Raw genomic sequence first — 24,357 nt, 5'->3', positions numbered from 1 at the left:
GGCCATGCTGCCCTGCCATTTCCTGTACCCCCTGCCCAGTTCCCAAATGGGACAGTCCTGCCCAGACCCCAGCCCTGACTCCAGGCCCAGCCCCTCCCAGCCCAGCCACCTCACCCTGCTCATCCTCCCCCAGCCCCCTCCCCCAGCTGCTTTCCTACAAGTCACGGGGGCTGGTTTGCTTTGGCAGCCTCTGGACAGCCTGCAGAGGTGACCTCTGGAGCCAGGAAAGTCCTAGATAAGGGGGATGGGGGGTTGGCCCGGAAAAGGTAGCACCAAGCACTGAGGCCCAGGCCAAGTGGCCGGAAGCAGATACACACTGTCCCGCCAGCAGCCAAGAGCTATCCACGTCAGACAGAGCTCAGGGCCAGGTAAACACCCGGCACCCCTCAGACATCTGCCTGTAGTCAGGCACACGCCCAAATGCTGTCAGACCACAGCTGCTCACCCCAGACTGGCCTCTGTGCCTAGCCAATCCCACCCCTGCCCCAACCCACAGCCCCTCACCGGGGCACACTGGGTTCTCCTGGAGGCTGCCTGGCCCCTAATCTTCATGTCTCTTCCTCTCTCTCCATCCATTCCCTTCTCTCCTTCCATCTCCTCCCTAGCTCCCCCCTCTCCAAAGAAGCCCACACTGCTGGGGCACAGCAAACCCTACAAAACCCCTCCCTCTACCATCAGCCTGTCTCTTTCCTCCATGCCCCACCCCCGCTGCCTGGCCACCTCTGTGCTCCTTGCCACCCACTTTGCCACTCACAGTCCCCCTAACCTAGACATGAACCACACACCAAGTAGCTGAGCCTAACATTTGCTCTTTTCCTGTCCTTATCCCTGAATGTGTGAGGGACATTCCTCCCCAAGAGAGAGTGTCCCCGGGGCAACGGAGGCTCTGAGATTTGGGAGTGGGGATAGCATGGGTGACTTGGGCTCATGAGAGAGACTTCAAATCAAGTCCAAGAATCTTTATTTCATGAACAAAACTACTTCTGTAAAGAGAGACGAGGCTGAATGGGCCCCTTTCGAAGTGGCCCCAATCCAAGGCTGGTGAGAGAGGGCGGGGTTGGGCCGGGGCAAGAGTGCATCACAGGGAGGGGGAACCCCAGGTCCAGCTGGAGGAAGCAGGAGGGGGAATGATGCTGGGGGTTGGAGTGGGTCCCAGACCCCCTGCCCTAAACTCTTCAAGCCCATCACGACCCCAGCCCCCCTCCACCTCCGGCAGGGATGAGGCAGGAGGGACTGGCCCCAAAAGTGCGTGTCTGAAGCGGCCAATGTGTGCAAATCAGCAAGAAGGAGGGATGCGGAGCCGCTGCCCCCACCTCGCCGCCCCCTCCCCAAACAGGCAGCAGAAGCAGGGGCGGGGCAGCGGCAGTATTGCTTTACCATCATGCATGGCGGTGGGCGGGTGGGCGATGGGCAGGAGGAAGAAGGCTAGGTTGGGGTGTGAGCCAAGCCCCCTGCCCCCTCCCACCCTGACAGCTCCCTTGGCAGGACTCTGAGGCATGTGGAGGCTCAGGGCTGGCCAACTCCCCCCTGGGGGCAGGTGTGCCTGGGCATTCCAGTCAGGGCTGGCTCTTTCTTGAGGTGGAGCCCAGGGCCTGAAAGGGGAGAGACAGGGAATTAGGGGCCTAGTGGTCTGCAACCCTCCTCAGTGCCCCAGCCTCTGCCCACCCACCCACCTTACCAAGGCTATTCAGCCACCTGGACGCCCGTACAGTTCTCTTTGCTTTCTGAGGTGATGGCCAAGTATTCCGAGCTATGGGGGAAAGGCCAGGTGTACCGTGAGGCTATAATCAGTGTGGCTTGACCACCAGGAAACCAAAGAAGGTTATAGTTTCTGCCAACAGGGCTCCTGAGCTAGGAGAGGGGCTGTGGCTGGGAGCCTGGGCCCCCGAGTTTGAGGAAGAAAGGGGCTAGGGCCTGACCACTCTTGTCCCATGTTGACAAGTACTTCCCTGGGAGGGGGGGAGATAGGTAGATGAGGTAGATGGCATCTGGTCAATCCCACCCCCAACCTCCACCCTCAGCTCATGCTCTCCACTGGCAAGTCCCCAGAGGCCGGGGTCACCTGACGACCTCTTCCCCAATACCACTCACGCGTTCTCCTGCGCAGCAGCCTCTGTAGCAGCAGCGATCTTCTTGTAACAATAAACCATCTCTGCCACGAGCCATATGGTCAACACCACGATGAGCACATACATCATGATCTCAGACACAATGGACGCCATGTCTCTGTTCGCTGCAGGGGCCAAGCAGGGGTGAGGTGGGAGCCAAGACCCCAGCTCAGGAGGCACGGCAGCCTGAGTGTGCTGCAGGCTTGCTGTGTGAGCTTGGGCAAGTGGCTCGACTGCCCTGGGCCTAGTGCCCCAAAAGGATAATCATGTTGCTTTCCTACAGTAACCAGTTGCTGTTATTGTTAATAACAAGCCTTGGATAGCCCTGGGGGTCACCCTCAACGTGCCTCCCTATGTAACTTGAGAGCAAATTGTATCATTCAGAAGGCTGTTGGGCACAGTGCCCAAAAGCTACAGCTCTGCGACCAGAATGCTCAAGTTCAAATTCTGCCTCTCCTACTCGTCAGCTGCGTGACCTTGGGCAAATGACACAACCTCTCTGGGCCTTCATTTTCTCAAATGTAAGACGTTGATAATCACAATACCTCCTGCATTAGAGTGTTATGAGAATTAAATAAGCTTTAAAAATCCTTAGAATAGTGCTTGGCCTATAAATAGCACTTAATACACATTCACTGTTATTAATATTGTTACTACTATTGTAAGAAGGGCAATGCAGCATCTCGATTAACAGCAGAGGCTGTAAGGCCAGACTGCCAGGGCTTGAATCCTGGCTCTGCCTCTTACTAGCTGTGTGACTTTAGGAAAATGAGTCCACCTCTCTGAGCCTCCATTCCCCCTGTGAAAATTAGCGTGATAACACACATACCCTCTCACGAGGTGGCTGGGAAGAGGAAATGAGTTAACATCCGCAACATGCTTGGATGAGCACGCAGCTGGCACTGCCTAAGTGTTGGCTATTTTCCGGAAACCCTACATCCTTTCCACATTGCTGGCCTTTGCCACTGCCAGCTTCCTTTCATTGAGCCTAAATTTAAACTGTAAAGGGAGCGCATTCACCCAGGGGACCAGGGTCGAAAGCCACTCTGGCGTCCTCAGATGGATTTGCCAGGCATCCACCCCACATCCTGGCCCCCTCCTGGATGGCTGACATCTCATCTTCCCCGCTGTCCTCACATGGTCTTCCTCCCCTGTAAGCAGGGCACTTTCTTTGGCTCCACCCTGTACAGATGGCACTGATACTTTCTGGGCCAGAGTGAGGGAGGGTGTGGGGCTGGTTCCTGTCTCACCCCCTCCTTGCTTCTCTGCACAAGGAGCTGGGACAGGGTTCCATACCTCATTCATTCATTCACTAATTCATTCTTCCTATCTTTGGCTTGTTTGTTCAATAGACATCATTAAAGCATCCCATGTACCGGGTGCTGGTCTCAGTCAGGCTTTGTGGTAAGTTCTTTATCTGATTGTCTTCCTGATGCCTCATAAGAACCCCCAGGGCTTGCCCTGGCTTCCCACGTCACCACGCTGAGTTGGCTACATGTTGGCTAAAGCTCCCCATCGTTGGGATTCTTGCCCCCAATCCAGGAACCCCACGTCCAGATGGATTTAGGTAGCACAGTATCCCTGGCTCTCCCACCTGGCTTCTGACTCCCTCTCCCAGGCAGAATAGAACAGTGATAGGCAAAGGTCCATTTTCCAGAGAAGGACACTGAGGCCCAGAGAGGGGAAGGTGCTGGGCCAGGATGCACAGCTCTGATTGGAACCAGGATTCCAGCCCAAGTGTACCTAACTGACTACAGGATCTGAGCTCTCATCTGCTCTGGAAGGAAACCATTCACAGCCCAGGAGAGACCTGCCCTATGTGGGGCCCAGTCTCCATCAGCTCATGCAGATGTCTTGGGTGGGAAGACTGCCATTACCCCCACTTTACAAATGAGAGATGAGGCAAGGAGAGCTCCTTACGTGGTCACACAGAAAGAAGGTCAGAGGCATCTTCTCCAGGGAGACCTTAGCTTTCTTCAAAAAAACCCTCACCTTCTATTATAAGAGATTCACCTGCTCTGCCCACACAGGCAGCTTCCGGATAGGAAGTCCCAGGTGCCCCTCTGCAGGCCAGATTTCTCACCAGCCTCAGATTGCTGCACCCCAAGGAGCTTGTATGCTGCGTATATCCAAAAGAGAACTACTGTCTCCTCTCATCCCCACCTGCCTGCTTCCTAGCACTTTCCACACCTCTCCCAGGTCTGTGAAGTTCTCGCCACCCAGACCCAGCACCTCCTCTTTGTTCATTCCTTCGGGGTTGTGACTGGGAGGAAATTACAGGCTGATGGGCAATGCTGAAACTGCAGTGACAGAGTGAAGGGTAACGATTTCAAAAATATGGGATGGCAGGCAATGCTAACAATACAATAACACCGTGGGTGGGCAGGGTGCGGTGGCTCCCGCCTAATAATCCTAGCACCCTGGAGGTGGATTGTTTGAGCTCAGGAGTTTAAAACCAGCCTGAGGAACAGCAAGACCCCCATCTCTACTAAAAATAGAAAAACTGGCCAGGATGGTGGGCACCAGCTGGTGGGAAGCTGAAGCAGGAGGATCACTTGAACCCAAGAATTTGAGGTTGCTGTGAGCTATGATGCCACAGCACACTACCCAGCGTGGCAGAGTGAGACTCTGTTGTCTCAAAAAAACAAAAAACAAACAAAAAAAAACTTGTACTTTTTTTTTTTTTGTCCGACATCTTAGCTAGGTTGCAGTAGTGGCAGCTCCTCTCCTAGCTTCGCAATGCCGCCCAAGGACGACAAGAAGAAGAAAGACGCCAGAAAGTCGGCCAAGAAAGACAAAGACCCAGTGAACAAATCTGGAGGCAAGGCCAAAAAGAAGAAGTGGTCCAAGGGCAAAGTTCAGGACAAGCTCAACAACCTAGTCTTGTTTGACAAAGCTACATATGACAAACTCTGTAAGGAAGTTCCCAACTATAAGCCTATCACTCCAGCTGTGGTCTCTGAGAGACTGAAGATTCGAGGTTCCCTGGCCAGGGCAGCCCTTCAAGAGCTCCTTAGTAAAGGACTTATCAAACTGGTTTCTAAGCACAGAGCTCAAGTAATTTATACCAGAAATACCAAGGGTGGAGATGCCCCAGCTGCTGGTGAAGATGCATGAACAGGGTCCAACCAACCATATATTTGGAAAAATAAAACTTTATTGAACAACAACAAAAAAAACTTGTAGGTAATGAAAAAGTACCCCATATACCAAGGGTGGATGGTTTGAACCCAGCCCCGGCCAAACCGCAACAAAAAATAGCCAGGCATTGTGGTGGGCACCTGTAGTCCCAGCTGCTCGGGAGGCTGAGGCAAGAGAATCGCCTAAGCCCAGGAGCTGGAGGTTTGCTGTGAGCTGTGATGCCACAGCACTCTACTGAGGGTGACAAAGTGAAACTCTGTCTCAAAAAGAAAAAGTACTGTAGTGCAATGAGTCATGTTAAAAGCAATCTAGTATCATGGGTAATAATGAATATCGCATAGTGTAACAAGGAGTATTGAAAATATTAGAATAGGCTCGGCGCCTGTGGCTCAAGCGGCTAAGGCGCCAGCCACATACACCTAAGGTGGCAGGTTCGAATCCAGCCCTGGCCCACCAAACAACAATAATGGCTGCAACCAAAAAATAGCCGGGCATTGTGGTGGGCGCCTATAATCCCAGCTACTTGGGAGGCTGAGGCAGGAGACTCGCTTGAGCCCAGGAGTTGGAGGTTGCTGTGAGCAGTGAAGCCAGAGCACTCTACCCAGGGGCTCAGCTTGAGGCTGTGTCTCAAAAAAAAAAAAAAAAAAGAAAGAAAATATTAGAATAAGACTGATAATATTTCAAAACTCCATAGCATAGCAGAGTGGGTAATGATAAAAGTATGATGGTATGGTGGGAAACATTAAAAATACCCCAGCATGATAGATTATGATAAAATATTCTTGTATGTTTGGCAATGCTAAGATAGTACTATAATATAAAATACTATACTATAATTGGTAATGTTAATTCTATCATAAGGTGGATAAAAACATACTATAACTTGGTGGATGATGCTGAAAACACAGACTCTGGGAGGACAATATAAAAAGTTCCACATCATGGTAAATATTGTTAAAAATACAGGCTCTGGGAGGCAGTGCAATATGGTTAAAAAAGAGGCTGTACCAGGTGACAGTGGGCCAGAGCCCTTACCCTGCCCCTGCCACCGAGAGGAGACGGCATCCTGAACAATGGCTGAGCAATGATATGGAAAGAACCTGGGTGCCTGAATGGAGCCCTGGGGCCTCTCTCCCTCTCAACCACCTCGCCTCTGCACAGATTTGTGAGAGAGAAATAACTCAGCTTTTGTTAAGCCCCAGTATTGGGGGACGCCTTTGTCACAGCAACTCTGCTTTGCCTTCTCCCTCACTGTGGTGAGGGTGAGGGTCCACCACCCGTGTCTGTGGATGACCATCCACCCACCCAGCATCACACTGCACACCAAGGAGCAGCTTGCACACAAGGAGCAGCTCGCACACATCTTCTGACTGCATTCGCCTGCACCACTCTGACAATAAACGTAAAAATGCTAATTTTAAAAAGAAACCCACACACAGGCTCTGGCTGACAACAGAGTACAGTGAATCATGCCAAGGATAGAAACGCAGTCACCCAGGCAAGGATGAGTTCAAATCCGGCTCCCAATTGTGTGACCTTATTCACATAACCTTACCCGCCCCGAGCCTCCATTTCCTTGCCTGTAAAATAGGCATATGAAGAATCCCTAGCCTGGAGGGTGTGGGAATATTCAGTGAGGGACTCCACGGAAGGCAGGGAGGCCAGCACCTATCTCAGGGAAAGGAAGGGTGCATGCTGCCCGTGAGAATGTGTGTGCTGTGGCCCAGAAGAGGCATTAGCCACACAGCTGGCTCAAAGCCTAGGATTCTCCCAAACTCTCTCCGCCAATGGGCCACAGGGCCTTGGAAAATTCCAATTTATGCTAATCAGCAGATGGTTCAGAGAAGGGGCCAAGGCAGCAGAAGCCAAAATGATGAGACAGTTCACTTTTGACCCTTGTGGCTCACAACATGGCCCCTAGACCTGCAGCAGCGGCCTCACCTGAGGACTTCTTAGAAATGACTCCTGGGTGCTCCCCAGACCTGCTGAGTCAGACTCTGCACCTTAACAAGACTCCCTGGTGGATGGAGCCCACAGTGGAGCCCGAGGAGGTCTCTGCTCTAGGGCACATGCTCCTATCTCTCACCCCAGCATGACAGAACCACTGCCCTCACCCCATATAAGAGGCCTTCTGCTGCATGTCTGGGGGCCATGCTGCTGCCACATGCCAGCAGCTTGTCTCCAGCCTTGGGCTCAATCCTCATAACCTCCTGTGACATAAGAAGGGCTCAAACAATAAGCACCCTGAGACGTAGAGACTATTATCATCCTGTCTCCAACAGGACAAGCCTTCAGCTCAGAGACGCAGACACTTGGCAGAACTAACATAGCACTGGTGACAGAGCTGGGTTCTGCACACAGAACACCTGTAGGGAGAGGTGTCTTTTGACCCCTCCATGGACTGATGAGAAACAGAGGCCAGAGCTAGAGCTGGAGCTGGGGGCCGGGGGTGGGGGAGGTGCTGCTGTGGGCGGTTGGCTGGCCCAGGCACAGAGCCAGCCTGTCCCCTACTTGCCATCTGTCATCTGTCCCTCCATCTGGCTTGCTGGTGGGCAGCGGGGCGAAGGGGCTGGCCGGGCCCATCTCACCTTTGTCCACCACCTCCAGGTGGATCTTCTTGACGACGCTGGTGTTGTGCTCATAGTTCTCGAAGAAGAGCAAGCGGTAGACGTGGCACTCGTAGTCGCCTGAGTGGTTGTAGGTGACATTGGTGATGAAGATGGACAGGTCCTGCAGGTCCTTGGTGCCCCGGCTGCCATTCCACACCACGCGGCCCTCAAAACGCTCGTCCTCCTCCAGCTGCAGCACCTCGTTCTCGTAGCGCAAGATCTAGGGGCAGCGGTGGACGTGTCACTGCCTGGGCCCGTGTCCCCCCACTGACCCCAATTCCGTTCCCTGCCCTGACACACACAGACACAGATGGCACACAAGTGAGCTCAGTCACCTTGATTTCAGGCAGGAAGGGCCCAGGGTGCTATAGGGTCCTGCCTGGGTCCATCCAGGGCCCTGATTGCGCCTGAGGCCTGAAAGCCACACACACTCACACAAAGTCCCCAGCCATCCTTCCAAATCCCTCTGGGACTCCTGGGCCCTCCCCGGCAGTTTCTCCCCAGCCACCTGACACACTCCTCAAGGAGGGACAGGGAAGTCTAATTCCCCACTGCTGGCAAAGACCCCAATTTTCCAGCAGGTCAAGGTGCCCCATCATGTGTAATCCAAAACACACACAGAATAGGTATAAAGGAAATACTTTTTAAATTCTGCTTGCCCCCATGCTGATAACCCAGGATGTCTTTGCAGGTGCCAAATAACCCCAGTGACGTTTATTTCATGCCAGCCATATGCTGAGTGCATCAACTCAGCCTTCACACACACCTATGGGGTCATCCCCCCCATCTTTACAGAGAAGGAAACTGAGGCTCAAAAAGGCTCAGTGACTCACCCAAGGTCACCAGCCGGTCAGTGGTAGAACCAGAATTTGAATCTGGGTCATCAATCCTAGCACATTATTAAAAACAAACCCCCCCCCAATCCCCAGCCTGAGATCCAGCCTCACCAGGCCCTCACACAGAGCCCTGCTCTCCCGCGCCTGTGCCAGGCACCCACATACCTTGACAAACTCCTCGGTGCCTTTTTGGCGGAAGGTCCACTCTGTGAAGGTCTCAGCGGTGGTCTCACTGCGGCGTTTGCACGAGATGCACAGAATTTTGAAGGTCATCCCGTACACAGCCTCGGTTTCCGAGTCCACCTCCACACAGCCCCCCCAGGCCGAGGTCACTGCGGGGACAGCGGGCTTAGGTCAAACGGGGGCACCCATCACCCTAGGCGCTGCCAGGTTCACTGGCTGCTGTGGGCTTTCAGACCCCTCAAAAGCCATCTGTTTCCCCTCAATAATGGTTATGAATAGACAGAACTGAGTAACACGCTGGGCCCTGCCACTCGCTGCATCACCTTGGGGAATCACTCATATTCTCTGAGCCTCAGTTTCTCTGATTTAGGCGAAAGAAACCATCACGTTGCTTCTGGCAGTGGCTGGGCAGAGTTCTCTAAGTTAGGTAGGGCCCAGTACATGGAGGCACGAATAAATAGGGCTGTTGGTTCCGTCAGTGACTCCTAGTCTTTGCTACCCAAGAACCCCTTCCTCAGAAAGTCACCTGCTCACGGTATCACCTAGAGGGTGGGACTAGAATCCCAGCTGTGTTAGCAGTTCAAGGTGGTAGATTCATTTCCAGCCAGCCCCAGGACAAACGGGCAAGGGAAAAGGAAGGCCTGGGGAGGGGGTCGGGGGACGCTGGAATCAGGCCAGACCCTCACCCCATTTCTGCTCCCCAGGCCCATAGCCCTTATGTGATCCCCAGTCTCCCTCACCTCCACACCTTCCTCATCAACTTCTCAAAACTCTTCCCTGTCTCAGGACCTGTGAACTCTCAGGGGACCCAACTTTTTGGGTCTCTCCTCCACACTCTTAACCTGCTGCCTCCTTCCGGTCTCCCGGCACTCACTAGCTAATACCCGGTGCCTTCCGCCCCAGCTCCGGGTCTTTGCCTTGTTTCCCGAATCTCTGAATCTTCAGGACTTCTGTCAGCCTCCCCTGCCGTCTCCTTCTGTGTCTCCGAGCGCCTGCGCCCTGGTCTCCCCCATGTGTATCCCTCCTCCGGGTCTCTCTGAAGGTCCCTCCACGTGTGTCCTCTCTCCAGGCTCAAGCTCCCTCCGTGGTCTCTCCCTCCACCTTTCCGTGATTCTCCCTTTTAAAACTCCATCTCGCATTCTCTCAGTGGGTCCACCGGTCTCCGTCTCTCCCTCTTCGCTTCCCACCTCTCTCAAGTTTCTCTCTCTCGGTCGCTTCGACTCTTGACACGCTCTCACTTTCCCTCTGTCCGTCCCTGCTTCCCACTTTACCCCCACGTCCCCACTCTCCCCGTGGAGCGCTCAGAGGTACCGAGTCCTTCCCCGTCTCTCGCCCCTCCCTCTCGTCTCTGTCTCTCCGGCTCTCTCTGGGTCTCTGTCTCTCGCGTCCTGGCCTCCGGGCGCCGCCTTCCCCGCCACCCCCCTCCCGCGGCTGTGGGTGTCACATTGCAGCCTGCGGGGCTCCGGGAGCAGCTGACTCCGCGTTTCCTCGCCCCCGGCTGGGCGCCCGCAGCCTCGGGGCTGTGCCAGCCAGGCCCCCGCCCGCTCAAGACCCCTGCGCCTCCACCGCCCTACCCAGCCCGGTCCCGGCGCGCACAACTTCTGCGGCCGACTTGGCGGGGCCGGGGGCTGGGCTGGGGGCCGCCCTCGCGCCGCGGCCCAGAGTCCCGAGCGCGAATCCCGCCGCTCCGCCTATGCCCCAGCCGTGTCCTCAGCGGCGCGCGCCCCTCGCGCACTCACCCAGTGCCGCGCCGACCACGAAGGCAAGCAGAGTCCCCATGGCTGTGCTGCGCACGTTGCGCCCCCCTCCCGGGCCGCCGGTATTAATAGCCGGGCGAGAGGTGGCGGGACCCGGCGGCGGTTAGAATGTCCCCGGGAGCGCGCGGGCGCAGCAGCTGCGGCTCTGGGACCGGCGAGGGGGGAGGAGGGGGGGCACGGCCCCCCCCGCTCCGGTTACCGCCGGGGGCCCAGCCCCGGGGCCCGGCGTCCGGGCATCCCCGCCGCACGGGCGGCGGCCTCTGCTGGAGCTGCTGCGCTGGCGCGCGCGCTCGGGTGCATCCGCCAGGTACACCGACCCTGGCCCGGCTCCGGCTCCGGCTCCGGAGCGCTCGGGCGCGGACCGCGGTCTCCTGCGCACTGCAGCGGCGGCCTGGGGAGGGAGGAGGCAGGAGAGGGAGGGGGCGGGATGAATCACCGCGGGAGGAGGGCGCGGCCGCCCAGCCTTTGCCGCAGCGGCCCGAGAGGCGCCCGCTGTACCGGCCTTTCTGGGTGGCGCAGGGACCGCGGCTTCTGGGCACCGTGCTGGGGGATCGGATGTTTTCTACCCCTCCAGACGCTGGAGACCCCCATCTTCGAAGTCTTGGAAAGGTTACCCCCGGAACCACAAGAGGACTTAGAGGGCAGTTTCAGGGCCGGACTTAACGACTTCAAATTGCCAAATTGCGGAGGTCATCCTCTCAAGTTTGAGGGAGGCTTGGCTGGGACCTCCAAGCGCTATCCGCCTCCAACCCCTAACATCTCCGCCTGGAGATCCCTGTGCCGGGACCAGGCAGGCGTGGGCGAGGGGGCTCAGGCCAAGGCTACCAATAATACTCCAGATCCCACCCAAGCAGGTGGGGCACCCTGGAGGCCAAGCTACAGAAGCCACTCTGGGAGTTTGGAGGTGCCGCGTTTCAGGAGGAGCGCCCCTTGGTGAACCCCCCAGTACCCCTTTATTACTCTGACGTCACCTCCTACCCCTCTCTCCTCCCACTTCACTCCGGCTACCGAGGCCCTGTGTTCCCAACACCGGGAGCTCACTCCAGCCTCAGAGCCGCGGCCCCTGCTCTTGGGGCAGGACCACTCTTCACCTCCTGCCGGCTGTGGCTCCGGTATCACCTTCACAGGTCCTCTGTGTTAACTCAGGGTAAACTGCCTCCCCCCCCCCACCTGACCTCCTTTACTCTTGTTGGTTCCCCGCTCTCCCCCCCCCCGCCCCCCCAGGGCAGAGTCACTATGCCCTTATGTTGTTCCTGTCTACAGTTTTCCTGTCCCTCCAACCCTGGAATGTAAGATTCCCCCCAGGTGAGGACACTGTCCTGGGTACCATTGTGTCTCTACCACATTGACCTGTGCCTGGCACATTATAGATACTCCATAAATGTCTGTCGAATGAAAGTAAATCAATAGCAGTGCTTAGTAAGTCCTGATTCACTGAATCTACTTCTACCCCCTAAACCAGTGGTTCTCAACCTGTGGGTCACGACCCACAGGAACTGTATTAAAGGGCCATGGCATCAGGAAGGTTGAGAACCGCTGCCCCAAACCTATACAGAAAGTTCTATCACCCCTATTTTATAGATGAGGAAACTGAGGCTGGGAGAGGGACATTCTTTTGCTCAGGGTCATGAAGCTGGCCTAAGGTGGGTCTGAATCCTGCCCAGCAATGGCGAGCAGCCTGTCCAACCAGTAGCTTTTTCCAAATGGAGAAAATGAGGGTGGTGACTCTTGCCTGGGGGTCCCAGCCGGGTCCTAGCCTTCAGTTCAGGGTAGAGTCCCAGAATCACCCTAGCCCAGCCCTGTTAGGCAGAAGGAACCAGGGCGTGGAACAGGCCCAGGGCAGAGGGGTAGGGAGCCAGGGACATCAAACATACATGTGGTCTGGGCCTCTGGGCCAGCACTTCCTGAGCTGTGAAATTCTTCTGCAGAAGGTAACTCCTGTGGTTCCAGGCCCTTCCTCTGGGGGAGGGGGAGGTATAAGGTGGAGGCTCAGTGAGGACAGGCCTCAGCAGGGACAGGAGGCACCTTCTAACAGCCCTACAAGCTTACAAGCACCTTCTGTGGGTTCAGTGCTGTTCTAAGCACTTTACTAGTATTAACTCATTTAATTTTCCCTACAAGATGAATATTATCGTTATGCCCATGTTACAGGTATGGGAAACTGAGGCTTGTGGTGTGTAACTTGCCATGATCTCATGGCTGGAGGGTGGGGGAGGCCAGCTCTGCCTGCCCCTTGCCACTCATGATCCATCTGCCTCTACCCAACCTCTCCTTCAGACCCCTGCCCCAAGCCTTTAGTTAAGATGACTCTTGCAGCCAAGTGTGTGGCATGACAAAGGTCTCCCTTCACTCATCACTCTGAACCAAGCAAAAGGTCTGAGAGAGACAGATCTGGGTTCAGCCTCTAAGCCTATTTCCTCTTCTGTAAAACAAAGGTCCAAACATCCTCAGCCTGCATGGGCTGCTGTGGGGCCCTGAAGGGGGTCCCGACATTGCATCTCAATGTGGAGACACCAGAGGGAGGCCCTGAGTCTTTGCCTCCTGGCTGGGTGGCCCCAAGCATGTAAATCTTTGTCTCCACCTCAGGAAGTCACTGTGTGAATAAAATGAACATCAGATCTTGGCACAGAGCTTGGTACATATTTGGTGCTCACTACATGAGTTTTTTCCTTTCAATTTTTATGCAATAAGTGTAACATTTAGTGAATACTTACTCTGTGCCAGGCCCTGTTATAAGTAGCCACATTTATTGACTCCTTGAACTTATAATAGTGGTTCTCAAAGTGTGGCCCTGGGACAGTGTGATCAGCATCATCCGGAAACTTGTTAGAAATGCAGAATCTTAGCCCTGCCCCTACCCCAGATCAGAAACTCTGGTAGGGGGAGTGGTACCCAGTAGCCTGTTTTTTTAAGAAGCCCTCCAGGAGACTCTGATGCAGTTTGAGAACCACTGACTCAGAACAGCTCTGGGAGACTGGCACTATCATTGTGCCCATTGTACAGAAAGGGAAACTGAGGCTCAGAGAGGTTGCCCTGCTCCAGGCCGTATGGCTACACAGAAGCAGGATTGGAACCCAGGCCACCAGTGTCTATTCTCAGAGCTCCAGACTCTGGGCAGGTGATCAGGTCATTTCAGGGACTATCGCTCCAGAAAATGGACAGATGGCCCCCTCCCCACCAGGGCAGGATCTGAGTACAACAGGAGACCCCCACCCATTCCCAGGGCCCTCAAAGGTACAGCTGTAGCCATTTCCAACCCTTTATTGGGGCTCTGTCAGCCCCAAATAAATATAATACATTAAACCCAGAGCTGAGGGAATCGTGCACCCCAGGAGGCACCCCTCCCACAGCCCCAGCTGGGCAAAATAAGTTAGTGGGGGGCCTGCCAAAGGCCAGGCCAGCTCCCTGGTCTAAAGTGCATCTCAGTTCTGTGGTCCCCACATCTGCATGGTCCCTGGTTGGGCCGCTGGGAGTGCCGGGCGTTCACACCGTGCCAGCAGTGGCCGCCAAGGCTGTGTGTGTTTTGTGTCCATTGGAGAGAAGGGCTGTGTGGCCAGGCGTCCTCAGGAAAAGCTGTCATCGGGCCGGGGCTGAGCGTCGTAGGTAGGGTCCGAGACTGTGATGCCTTGATGGAGCTTCTCCAAGGAGAATTTCATCTGGAGGGAGGGCAGAGGTAGGCAGGGTAAGGGATGAGTTCATGCCCATGCCCCCGCCCCCCACCACAGTCACTGGCTGGAAGAGCAGAGTCACACTGCATGGACCCAGTTCAATCTCTCAGAGGCAGCAGCAGAAGAGACTCCAAGCACACTTGGGATGCAGATGGCCTGGGTTCAAATCCCAGCTCTGCTGCTCACTGGGTAACCCTGGGCAAATCATTTAACCCCCCTGGGGTTCCGTTCCCTCATCTGAAATAGGGACCAGTAACATCTGCTTTGGAGGATAACTTCAAGGATCCGATGACTACCAAGTTTCTGAACTTTTTTTTTTTTTGAGACAGAGTCTCACTCTGTCACCCTACAGAGTGTTACGGTGTCATATCTCACAGCAAACTCAAATTCCTGGATTCACACAATCCTCCTGCTTCAGCCTCCTGAGTAGCAGGGACTAAAGGCACCTGCCACAACTCCTGGCTAGTTTTTCCATTTTTAGTAGAGATAGGGTCTTGCTGTTGCTCATACTAGTCTCAAACTCCTGAGCTCAGCCAATCCACCTGCCTCGGCCTCACAGAGTGCTAGGATTACAGGTGGGAGCTACCAACTCAGTCTCCAAGTTTCTGAACTTCTTGTACTCCAGGATACCTATCTATAAAAATGGGGATAACAAGAACATCTTTCTCAAAGGTTGGCCATGAGGATAAAGCAGTTAATCGTGCTTAGTGCTCAGAACAGCCAGTTCCCAGTAAATAAGTACTCAATTACACCCACTACCATTAATTTGTGAAGTCAACTTGGTACCCTTGGCAAGTTGAGAGAGAGGAAAATAATCAGGATGGGGGGCATTCCCCTTGCCCTGGGCAATGGATCCTAAGCCTTAATTCCCACAACCATAGTCCTCTGCAGTGTAAGCATCTCTCTTTGGACATGGCTCCAGGGTGCAGTGAGGCCTCTAAGGAGGGGCCTCAGTATTATCGAAGGGCTGACCAGACTGACCTCCACTGTCCCTGCAACTTTGGCTCTGATGATCTCAGAAACAGACTGATGCCAGGCTGACCCCAGCTTTCCATCTTCCTCCCCACCTTAGGTACTTACTCCACTGCCAAAAACTTGCCTTGAGCCATCATAGCCACTAGCCTGAGGTCATCACCATGTGGCAAAGTCATATTTAGTGAGCACCTACTGTGTGCTGGGTGCTAACTCTCAGACTAGCAAACACACATGAAAAGCTTACTGTGTGCCTAGTACTAGACAAATGTTAATGTCAATAACCCTCATGATGGTCCTTGAGGTACTGCCAGGTAGCATCCCGGGAACAGAAGAGGGAGCCAGGTTCCATGTGGTCTAGTCATTTGCACAAGGTCATACTAGAATTTGAACCTGGTTGTCTGAAGAGATGGTGCCTCTGAACTACATGGGATGTCTGGGTCAAACCCCTTTTGGAGATGAGACCCTCAAATCCTTTGGAGAACCTCTCCCCTCAGATCGTGCATCCCCTATGTGAATAAAATGAGCCCCAAAGCCAGCTCCAGGTAAATAAAATACATTAAACCCAGAGCTGAGAGAATCATGCACCCCAGGAGGTACCCCCCAACCCCCCAGCCAGGCAGTATAAGTTAGTGGGGGGCCTGCTAAAGACCAGGCCAGCTCCCTGGTTCTGTGGTCCCAGGGACGGAGTCTGGCCTTCCTGGGTCACTGTGACTGGTTCAGGGGTGGGTGTGCCACCTCAGCAGTCAGTAAGAACAAGCTGTTCCCTGTGGCTGTCAGCCTGGAGCTGCAGGTGCCACCGTGTCATCCTGGGAGAAAGGATGCCCCTAAAATAAAGAGAGCCTTGGAGATGAGCGGCATTGAGATGGCACAAGGGACTAATTTTTGCTACTCTTGAGCAGCCAGGTCCAGCCACGCCCGAAGTGAGACACCCCTGGGCCTCTGTCCAGCATGTGAGCTGATAAACTCTTTCTTCCAACCTACTGATTCCCCCTGTGACCCTGTGAGATGGGGACTCTGCATGGCTTCCTCATTTTACAGAGGAGGAAACTGAAGCCTAGAGAGGGGCAGGTGTCCACCAAAGCTTGGCATTGGAATGTCCCCACCACTGGCACCTCCTACCTCATCCAGGAGCTCCACGGAAGCTCTCAGGATCTGTCTCCACTTGTGCACCTCGACGCTGTGGAACTGCTTTTGCAGGGCCAGGATCTCGGCCCACTCTGTGGCCGTCTGGGGGAACTTGCTGTGGGGATGCAGGGACTGAGTGGGGCCTTGGCCTCCCCTGATCTACCCAAGCTCCCCCAACCCCCTCAGCCCACCCACTCACCCCTTGGCCAGGGCCAGACTGTGCCAGGACTCGAAGGTGTGGGCCGTCCTCTCCAGGGACCAGAGGCGGTAGAAGAGGAGGACATTGAGGGCGATGAGGACAATGAGGCTGAAGACAGGGGTCAAGGGTCAGAGGGATCCAGATGCTCCCACAAGTTGGGCACTGAGCTCCGGACCCCTCCTCCCACCACAGAATTACACCTTAAAGGAGCACCATGACTACTCTGCTTCTCTCAGGAGGAATCAGAGGTTCAGAGAGGGTGATAGATATGCCTAAAGTTGTGCAGTCCATTAAGCGGAAAGTCAGGGTTCAAATCCAGGCCCTGAAGCCCACAGCCTGGACCATCATGCCAGACCACCTCCCTTGGACAGCAGGGTGGCACGGGGTAGGCAGGAGAGACTGCAGCAGGAGGGGATGCAGGGAGGGAGACAGGTGAAGGACACAGGATCCTACCTCACACAAATCCTGCAGCAGCAATGAGGGGAGACAAAGAGATGAGACCTCCCAGCTGGCCCTGCTGCCCCACCCCTGCTCCCAGAGGGCAGCTCGGGGCCCAGCATGCCACACGGCCTCTGCCTGGCCTAGTGCTGGGCAGCTGAGGCTTAGAGGGAGTGAGTGTGTGACCTCCAGGATCTGCTGGAAGCCTGGGATTTTGTTTCCACTTCCTCCAGCTTTCCTGTCTCCCTGTACTGGCAGACCCCTGAGCACGTGGTCCCACCACCTGAGCCCTTCTCACACCTGGCACGCTGCTTTCTCTGGAAGCCCAGCCTTACTGTCCACTGTGGGCTTGGGAGGAAGCCTCTTCTGGCCTGCTAGGGCTTCCCCATCCCAGCCTGCGCCCACTGCCTGTGTCACACCATCCTGGCACAGTCACTCTGCTCTGGTGTCAGGTCTGTCTTACCCTGGGACTGCTGGTTACTGCCATGACCTGTGTCACCCAACTTAGGGGTGGGCACAGAAAACACGAGTATATAAATGACCTTACTTCTTCTGCATACCTCTCCCCGTGAGGAATCCCATATCCTTTGGGCGCCTGCTTCCCCAGGAAGCCCTGCCTGCCTCCGGGGTGAGGCCAGGCCCCTCTGCCCTCACCTAGTCCGGGCTCTGCTCTGTTGGCAGAGAAGGCATCTCCACAACAAACTAAGCATCCCCACTGTGTAGGGAGCTCGCCCCTACACCAAACCCAAACCTCACCCTACCCTTGCTGTGAGATCAGCCTGTGTGCTCACGTAAACAGAGACCCAGAGAGGCCAAGCACTTGCCCAAAGTCACACAGCCAGGATGCAGATCCAGACCTGTCTGACGCCCAAACCTGGCCCCTCTCCCGAGTCTTACTCACACAATGCTAATGAGCACCAGGGCACTAGGGATGCCTGCCCCGGGGCCCTGGTCCGCAGCCGGTTCTGAGAATCGGGAGCTGAGGGAGCCTGCAGGAAAGCAGTGTAGATCAGATAGCCATCACAGGCCACCCTGTCATGAGCCCTCAGCTCCTCCATCCACCCTGACCAGGCCCTGATGGAACGCACCCGAGGTGTGCATGCCAGCCCGCGCGCAGGGGTCAGGGTCTGTGTGCTGGGGCCCGTCACCATGGCCCCTCCAGCTCAGGGGCCGCTTCCGCCTCCGCAGGCCTGACAGCAGCCCTCGGGCATCCTTCCCGCCTTCCTCCAGGGACAGCTTCTCCGCCTTGGCAATCTCTCGCTCTGCGGTAGGAAGAGTGGGCTCCAGATGTCTGCACTGAGCCAGGCTACACCCCAGCCCGCCCTGGCTGGCCTTCCACACCCTACCCAGGTGGTGGAAATAATCTTCGATGCCACTCCAGGAGTTCTTCTCGATGAGTGACTTCACCAGGCTCCATGGCTGCTTTCGGTAGCGGATCTCAGAGGACACCCTGGGGTTGGGAGAGCCGGGCAAAGGGGCAGGGTTTCACTCCAGCCCTGGCAGCCCCACCCCCAGGCAGGTTCCTTCCTTCCTCTGATTCAGACATGGCTCTCTGTCACAGACAAAACAGGCGTGTTCCCACCCCCACAGCTTCCCTGCAGCCTCCACTCACCCCACACGCTGGCCAGCCCAGCTGAGCCCCTTCCCCTTCCACGCCCACTCCCTGCAGGCCTGGCTGCCTGAGCACTGTCCACTCCCACAACTACGTTTCAGCCTGCTTCCCTCAGGATCCGGCCCCCCAGCTCCACTCGGGGTTCTAAGACACAACTCAGCCCAACATTTCCCAGACTGGACTCCCAATCTTCCCAAGCCTACTCCTTTGGGTCCGGGGCAGCTCAGTCCTTCTAGTGCAGTGGTTCTCAACCTTCCTAATGCCGCAGTGTATTTTCATTGTTACAAAGGGGTCGAGACCCACAGGTTGAGAACAACTGTTCTAGTGGCTCAAGCCAAACACCTTGAGCCTTCTCTTTCCTTCCACCCACACCCAATCTGTCAGTAAAATCCCTCTACAGTCTAAACTCTTCTCCCCCTCCACTGTCCCCACCTGGGCTCAGCCTTCATCCCTTCCCATCTGGACATCCTGGCAGCTTCCCCCCTAGTCTCCCTGCCCCTATGGTCTAGTCCCCACCTGTAGCCAGATAGAGCCTGGGAACACCTGGGTCAGATCTGGACCCTCCTGGCTGAGAACTCTGCCCCAACTGCACCTGGCTCCAGGTAACAGCAAAGTCTTCAGCTTGAGTCCCAAAGCCATGTGTGCTCTGGTTCACCTCTATGATCTCACTGCCCACTCTTCCCACACTTACTCCACACGCCTGCCTCAGGGCCTCTGCACCGGCTGAGCCAAAGAAATTCCTCTCACTTTCTTCAGATTCTTGGTGAAAACTTCCTTTCTCAGAGGGCCCTTCCCTGACCAGCGTTTTGCGTGTTAGATTCCCCAATGCCCTCCAGCTCTGCAGTCTACTGTGCTTCTCTCTGTAGCCCTCATCACCAGGGAACGTTCTGCTGTTGATTTGGGGGTGGGGCGGGTGGGGCAGGAATCCTGGGACCACTGGCACCACAGGCTGAGGGCCCAGCCACTGCTCACCGGAGCCGGGCCTTGTTCCGAGCCAGGCCCAGGATACAGTAGCGGTGGGCAGTGTAGAAGTAGTCCTGGTAGGGGATGCCCTGCGTCAGCACCTCTGAGTCCACCACACACCCGCCCGCCTGTGGGCCGCGTCGGAACAGCGTCTGTGGAGACAGTGGGGAAGTCATCAGGGCCACTCCCCCAGCCAGGTTACCTGCCTGGCCGTCCACCTGGCTCACCTGTGTCTCCACCACAGAGGCGCTTTTGGGGCCCAGTGGGTTGCTGATAGGAATGGTGTAGGTCAGCACTCGACGCTGGTGGCACTTGTTGTCCCCACTCCAGGGGCTCAAGGTCACGTCTGGGGGAGAGGGAGAAGCAAAATGAGACCATCCTCCAGTCCTGGGCCCATAGGCTGAGAGTTTTGATTGTTTGGGGACTCGTCCCGGACCTCCCACCTCATTGTCAAGCCTCCCTTTCTTCCAGGAGCCTTGACCTTCAGATGCTGGTCAAGCTTATACGTGGGATCCTTTCCCACTAGGGCCATCTCATCCATTCCTGCAGCTTCAGTTTCCCCCTGTACCAGTCCTGCCAGCCCCTCTGAGGATTAGAACTGCAGTCTTCTGCACACCTTCCCCTAGAAGTTCCCTGGACCCCTCACTGGCCTCAGTATCTGTTCCCATTTGTTTGGGGACAAACCTGCTACTCCTCTCAGGTCTCCATCTCAGGGCTGGCCCCTGTGCCCTCCAGGCTCCCACTGGAGCCCTGGACATGCCCATCCCTAGTCTGTCAGCTCCACTGAATGTTCACCAGATCTCCTGAACATGGCTCCTGTTTAGCCAATATCCCCCGCTGCTGCTGAGCACCTGGCCTCAGTCTCTATACCTGGTCCAGGGATATCTTATTAAATCTAAGCCTGGCCCTATCCCTTATCTGCCTAGAACATATGGCTCCCCATCCCACCTCCCAAGACAAAGTCAGAACTCCTCAGCTTGATGTGCCAGTCCCTCTGGGATATAAGCATAGATTTGGGGGACTTATGTCCCCCAACACAAGGCATATGATTACTGATTCTGCAGCGGGTTCCACATGGTTCATCTTCATTAACACAGAACCAAGAAATAAAGAGAAAACTACCACCTGACTAGCCCCTCCCCTACCTGAATCTCTTTAATCACCCCCCAAGCTCTTTAGCTACTCTCTCTTACAGCCTGAAGCACATCAACCCTTCCGCCTCCCTTGGTGCTGTGGCTTCCCCTTCTCCATACCTGGCTGCAGTGGTCCAGCCCCAAGGGACCTAGTGTCTGCCTCCAGCCCCAGGCGCTACGCTGGTCCCCTGGGTTCCTCTCCCCCAACCATTCCCACTTCCTGGCAGGCGTCCTTGACACACCTCAGGTCACAGATACCCTCTGACACCCACAGCCCCTCCCTTAACTCACACACCACACCTGCACTGTGTGGTATTCATTTGTGTATTTATTTCCTGTCCTTCTTACCAGATTCTCAGCACTGAGGACAGGAGATCATCTATCCTGGCCTCTTATGGGTCTGCACAGGCTTGACAAAAGGGACCCTAATGTGTGACCATAAACTTGTACTTATTCAGTTCTTGCCATACACAATTGCTCTGGGTACTTGTCTAATATTAATTCATTTGGTTCTCATGAGAACCAGTAAGACAGGTGGTTATCACACCCCCATTACACTATGTACAGAAGAAGAAACTGAGGCACAGAGAGGTTTAGAACCCTGAACAGAACCACTTCTGGTGTCACAGATGCTGCTTTTATTCACCCCACCCTGCCACACCACTTGACAGTGCCTGCCTATGTCTGCACTCACCATTCCTCACCCCTCCCCTGCACCTGGGTACCCGTGGCATCTCCTTGGTCTGCCCCCTGACCTGTGAACTTGCATTGCTGCAGGAAGCTTTGTAGGAAGGGCGAGTCTGAGAAGAGCATTTGCTGGAGCCGCTCAGCGCCCACATGGAAGACAGAGTTGATGAGGAGACGGCCAGAGAGATCGGGAAGCAGGGCGGCCAGGTCAGCTGGGAAAGAGAAGGGCCAAAGATGACCGCAGTCTCCCTGCCTCTGGGGAGCATTGTCCCCATGCCCAGGCTCTGTGGGATGAATGGGCAGACCCATCTTCCTTGGCCAGAGTGGACATGAACACGGAGGCTTCTTCAGCCCCCTCTGCCACTGGGATGGGTTGAGGGTAGGTTTGTGCCCCAGACCTGGCGAGTCAGAGCCACCAGATAGAGGGAGAACAAGCTCAGCCCAGCTGATTGAAATCACGGTCATTACAGGGCTGGGCATGTGCTCCTAGGCCCATCAGCCTGTGGCTCTCAGTCACGCTGATTGGTTCAGGTGTATATGCTGTGAGACTAAGCCAGGTCAGTCAGTCACAGTGATTGGTGCAGGAGCAAACTATTCAGTTAGCGATTGGTTCAGGGGCAGCCTTCTTCTACAAATTGGATCAATCTGAGGCAGCCCTAGGATGTTGCTGTAGTCTCTGAGACAAACTTCTCTTATTTCTAAGTTTGTTTGGGACAGCAAAGGCTACCTGACAATCAGCTGGCAGAAAGAAAACATAATAATAAGAGAATTAACAATAGCTAACACTCACTGGCCCAAGAGCTTTACATATATTAACTCATGTAATTCTCTTAAAAACTATCCTACGAAGGGCGGAGCCTATAGCTCAAAGGAGTAAGGCACCAGCCCCATATGCTAGAGGTGGCGGGTTCAAACCCAGCCCCAGCCAAAAATTGCAAAAAAAAACCCCAACCCCCGCCCCCAGAACAATCCTATGAGGTGTGTATCATTCTTGCTAACCTCATTTTTCAGATGAGGAAAACAAGTTCAGAGAAGTAAAATAATTTGCTCACTCTTATATGGCTAGAGTCTGAGCCCTGCCAATCTGCTTCAGAATCTGTGCTCTTACACACCCTGCCGTGCTGCCTTCAGTGCAGAGCCAAACTCAGAAAAATTTCCCGCCGGAATGTCACACCTGCCTACCCCCTGGATTCTTCAGTCCTGTGAGCTAATAAATTTCCTCTTGCTTAAATTAAGGTAGAGCGAGGTTTGCCATACATAACTAAGGCCTGCCTCACCTTCCTCCCCAGTAGATGAAGAGGAGTTACTTGTGTCTGTCAACAGCTCCTCACTAGGCAGCAGGTCCAAGGGGCCCAGGGAGGTAGGCCCATCAGGTGGGGTGGGCTCTGTGTTCAGCGGTTCAGCCACTGGGGTCACTGTCTGGCTGGAGGAGGCATCTGGCTGGCTGTCTGTCTGTTCCTCTTTGTCTTCCTCTGCCTGTAAGAGGAAGGCTCATTCAGCCTTGCCTGCCTTTGTCCCAGCCTGAGGGCACTGGTGTCCATGCTGGCCACAAGGATTCCAGAGCCCAGCCAGATCTTGGTCAGGAAACCAATGCTGGGGAGATAGTGTGTGTGCTGAGCTGAAGGGCCTAGGGCCACCCAGACAAGAGCTCTTCTCACCCCCTACCAGGCTGTCTTAGATGCCCAGGCCATAAGCCCTCATGCCTGACCTGTCCATCTGTGTGTCTCATCTGTCCCCCATCCCTCACCCCTTTTATTTCTCACCCTTCCACTTGTCTGTCCCTTCTTTGGCCTGTCTCTCCTTCCCATCTGTACCTATTTTTTTCCTTGCCCATCTTCCCATCTCTGTCCTGCCCCTCCATCATTACCACCTGTCCCTCAGTCCATTCCTGGACTGTGTCAGGCTGTCCCTCTCCCCCACTCACCCAGCCTTCCTCTTTCTCTTCCCGCCGGCACCCTCCTCTCCCCCAACCCACTCCTCACCCCATGGTCGGCATCGCTGCTGCCTCGGGAGAGATTGGGAGTGATACGGCCACGTCGAGAACCCACAGGGCTTGGCTCCTGGCTGTGGTCAGCTGCCCCCGAGGGGGTGATGTCACTCAGGGCAATCACATCACCCACCTCCTTGGGGGTCCTGCAGGGGAAAAGAAGGAAGTGGGATTGCTGTTTCCTTGGGGCCTCACACCCGGCCCCCAGATCTCCCAGACTTTCTCCACCCACCCAGCACTCCAGAAGTGGCAGATGCTCTGAACACAGCCCTGCCTGCTCTTCCCCAACCCTGGGACCACCTCCAACCCCAACTCACCCCAGACCGTTCAGCTGCAAGGGGCAGACATAGTCTTCATCCTCGCTGGTGAGGCCCAGCTCCGAGCCATAGCACTGATGCACCAGGTGCCAGAGCTCACGGGGACTCAGCGTCTGGGCAGGCAGGACCAGGAGTTGGCCTCCACCTCCCCACTGCCAAAGCCGGAGGACCTAGTTCCCCACCAGCCTCAGCCTCGGCAGTTCCCCTGGCTTCCACACGGGGGCAGACATGCTGTCCCACTTAAGATGGTTCCCAGCGCCAGGCAGCCAGCCTTGTGCTCACATCTCCTCCTCCCCATAAGACTCTGGCCAATTAATGTTCCTATTTTTACAGAGGACCATGGAGAGGAAGTCATGTGCTTGTGGCCATACAAGTGACCAGAGCCAACTCAGGGATTCAATCCCAGCCAGGCTCCAGAGCTGTCCAGCCACCTCCTGCTGTCCTGTCCCCTCCCTGGTGACATTCCCAGGTGCCCCTGGGGAACCTTGGGAACTATGTCACTATGTCACCCTCCGTAGAGCGCTATGGCATCACAGCTCATGGCAACCTCAAACTCTTGGGCTTAAGCAATTCTCTTGACTCCCAAGTAGCTGGGACTACAGGTGCCCGGCTATTTTTT

The 24,357-nt window shown here is 55.3% G+C and overlaps 2 protein-coding genes and 1 pseudogene across 4 annotated transcripts in view; 1 reads left to right on the top strand and 2 right to left on the bottom strand.

Moving 5' to 3' along the window:
- Positions 1-943: 943 nt before the first annotated feature.
- Positions 944-10,735, bottom strand: SCN1B (sodium voltage-gated channel beta subunit 1). Its single transcript, XM_003796105.3, has 6 exons — positions 10,617-10,735; positions 8,860-9,026; positions 7,838-8,078; positions 2,092-2,233; positions 1,679-1,750; positions 944-1,592 (listed from the first exon to the last, which is right to left on the bottom strand). Exons 1-5 carry the CDS (start codon positions 10,654-10,656, stop codon positions 1,684-1,686), a joined length of 657 nt encoding a protein of 218 aa, XP_003796153.1. The 5' UTR covers positions 10,657-10,735; the 3' UTR covers positions 944-1,592; positions 1,679-1,683.
- On the top strand, positions 4,780-5,275 carry LOC100955674 (annotated as a pseudogene). The gene has a single exon (XR_001161545.2). The product of XR_001161545.2 is annotated as a 40S ribosomal protein S25 pseudogene (transcript).
- A 3,144-nt stretch (positions 10,736-13,879) lies between the features above and the next one.
- GRAMD1A (GRAM domain containing 1A) overlaps positions 13,880-24,357 on the bottom strand; it is a 23,236-nt gene continuing 12,758 nt past the window's right edge. For both annotated transcript variants that reach the window (XM_023516911.1, XM_012809163.1), the window contains exons 8-19: positions 23,739-23,851; positions 23,417-23,567; positions 22,712-22,910; positions 21,503-21,646; positions 19,842-19,960; positions 19,624-19,766; positions 18,386-18,489; positions 18,128-18,301; positions 17,941-18,028; positions 16,602-16,709; positions 16,397-16,517; positions 13,880-14,290 (exon numbers count right to left, since the gene is read on the bottom strand). In XM_023516911.1, coding sequence (XP_023372679.1) covers positions 14,198-14,290; positions 16,397-16,517; positions 16,602-16,709; positions 17,941-18,028; positions 18,128-18,301; positions 18,386-18,489; positions 19,624-19,766; positions 19,842-19,960; positions 21,503-21,646; positions 22,712-22,910; positions 23,417-23,567; positions 23,739-23,851 — 1,557 coding nt within the window. In that variant the 3' untranslated portion in view covers positions 13,880-14,197. The remainder of the gene's footprint in view (positions 14,291-16,396; positions 16,518-16,601; positions 16,710-17,940; positions 18,029-18,127; positions 18,302-18,385; positions 18,490-19,623; positions 19,767-19,841; positions 19,961-21,502; positions 21,647-22,711; positions 22,911-23,416; positions 23,568-23,738; positions 23,852-24,357) is intronic.

This window comes from Otolemur garnettii, unplaced genomic scaffold (genome assembly GCF_000181295.1).
Source record: "Otolemur garnettii isolate 467f Iridium unplaced genomic scaffold, OtoGar3 scaffold00100, whole genome shotgun sequence".
Taxonomy (NCBI): Eukaryota; Metazoa; Chordata; class Mammalia; order Primates; family Galagidae; genus Otolemur; species Otolemur garnettii.
Note: the sequence above shows the minus strand (reverse complement) of the source record. Positions and strands in the feature narration are given on the sequence as shown.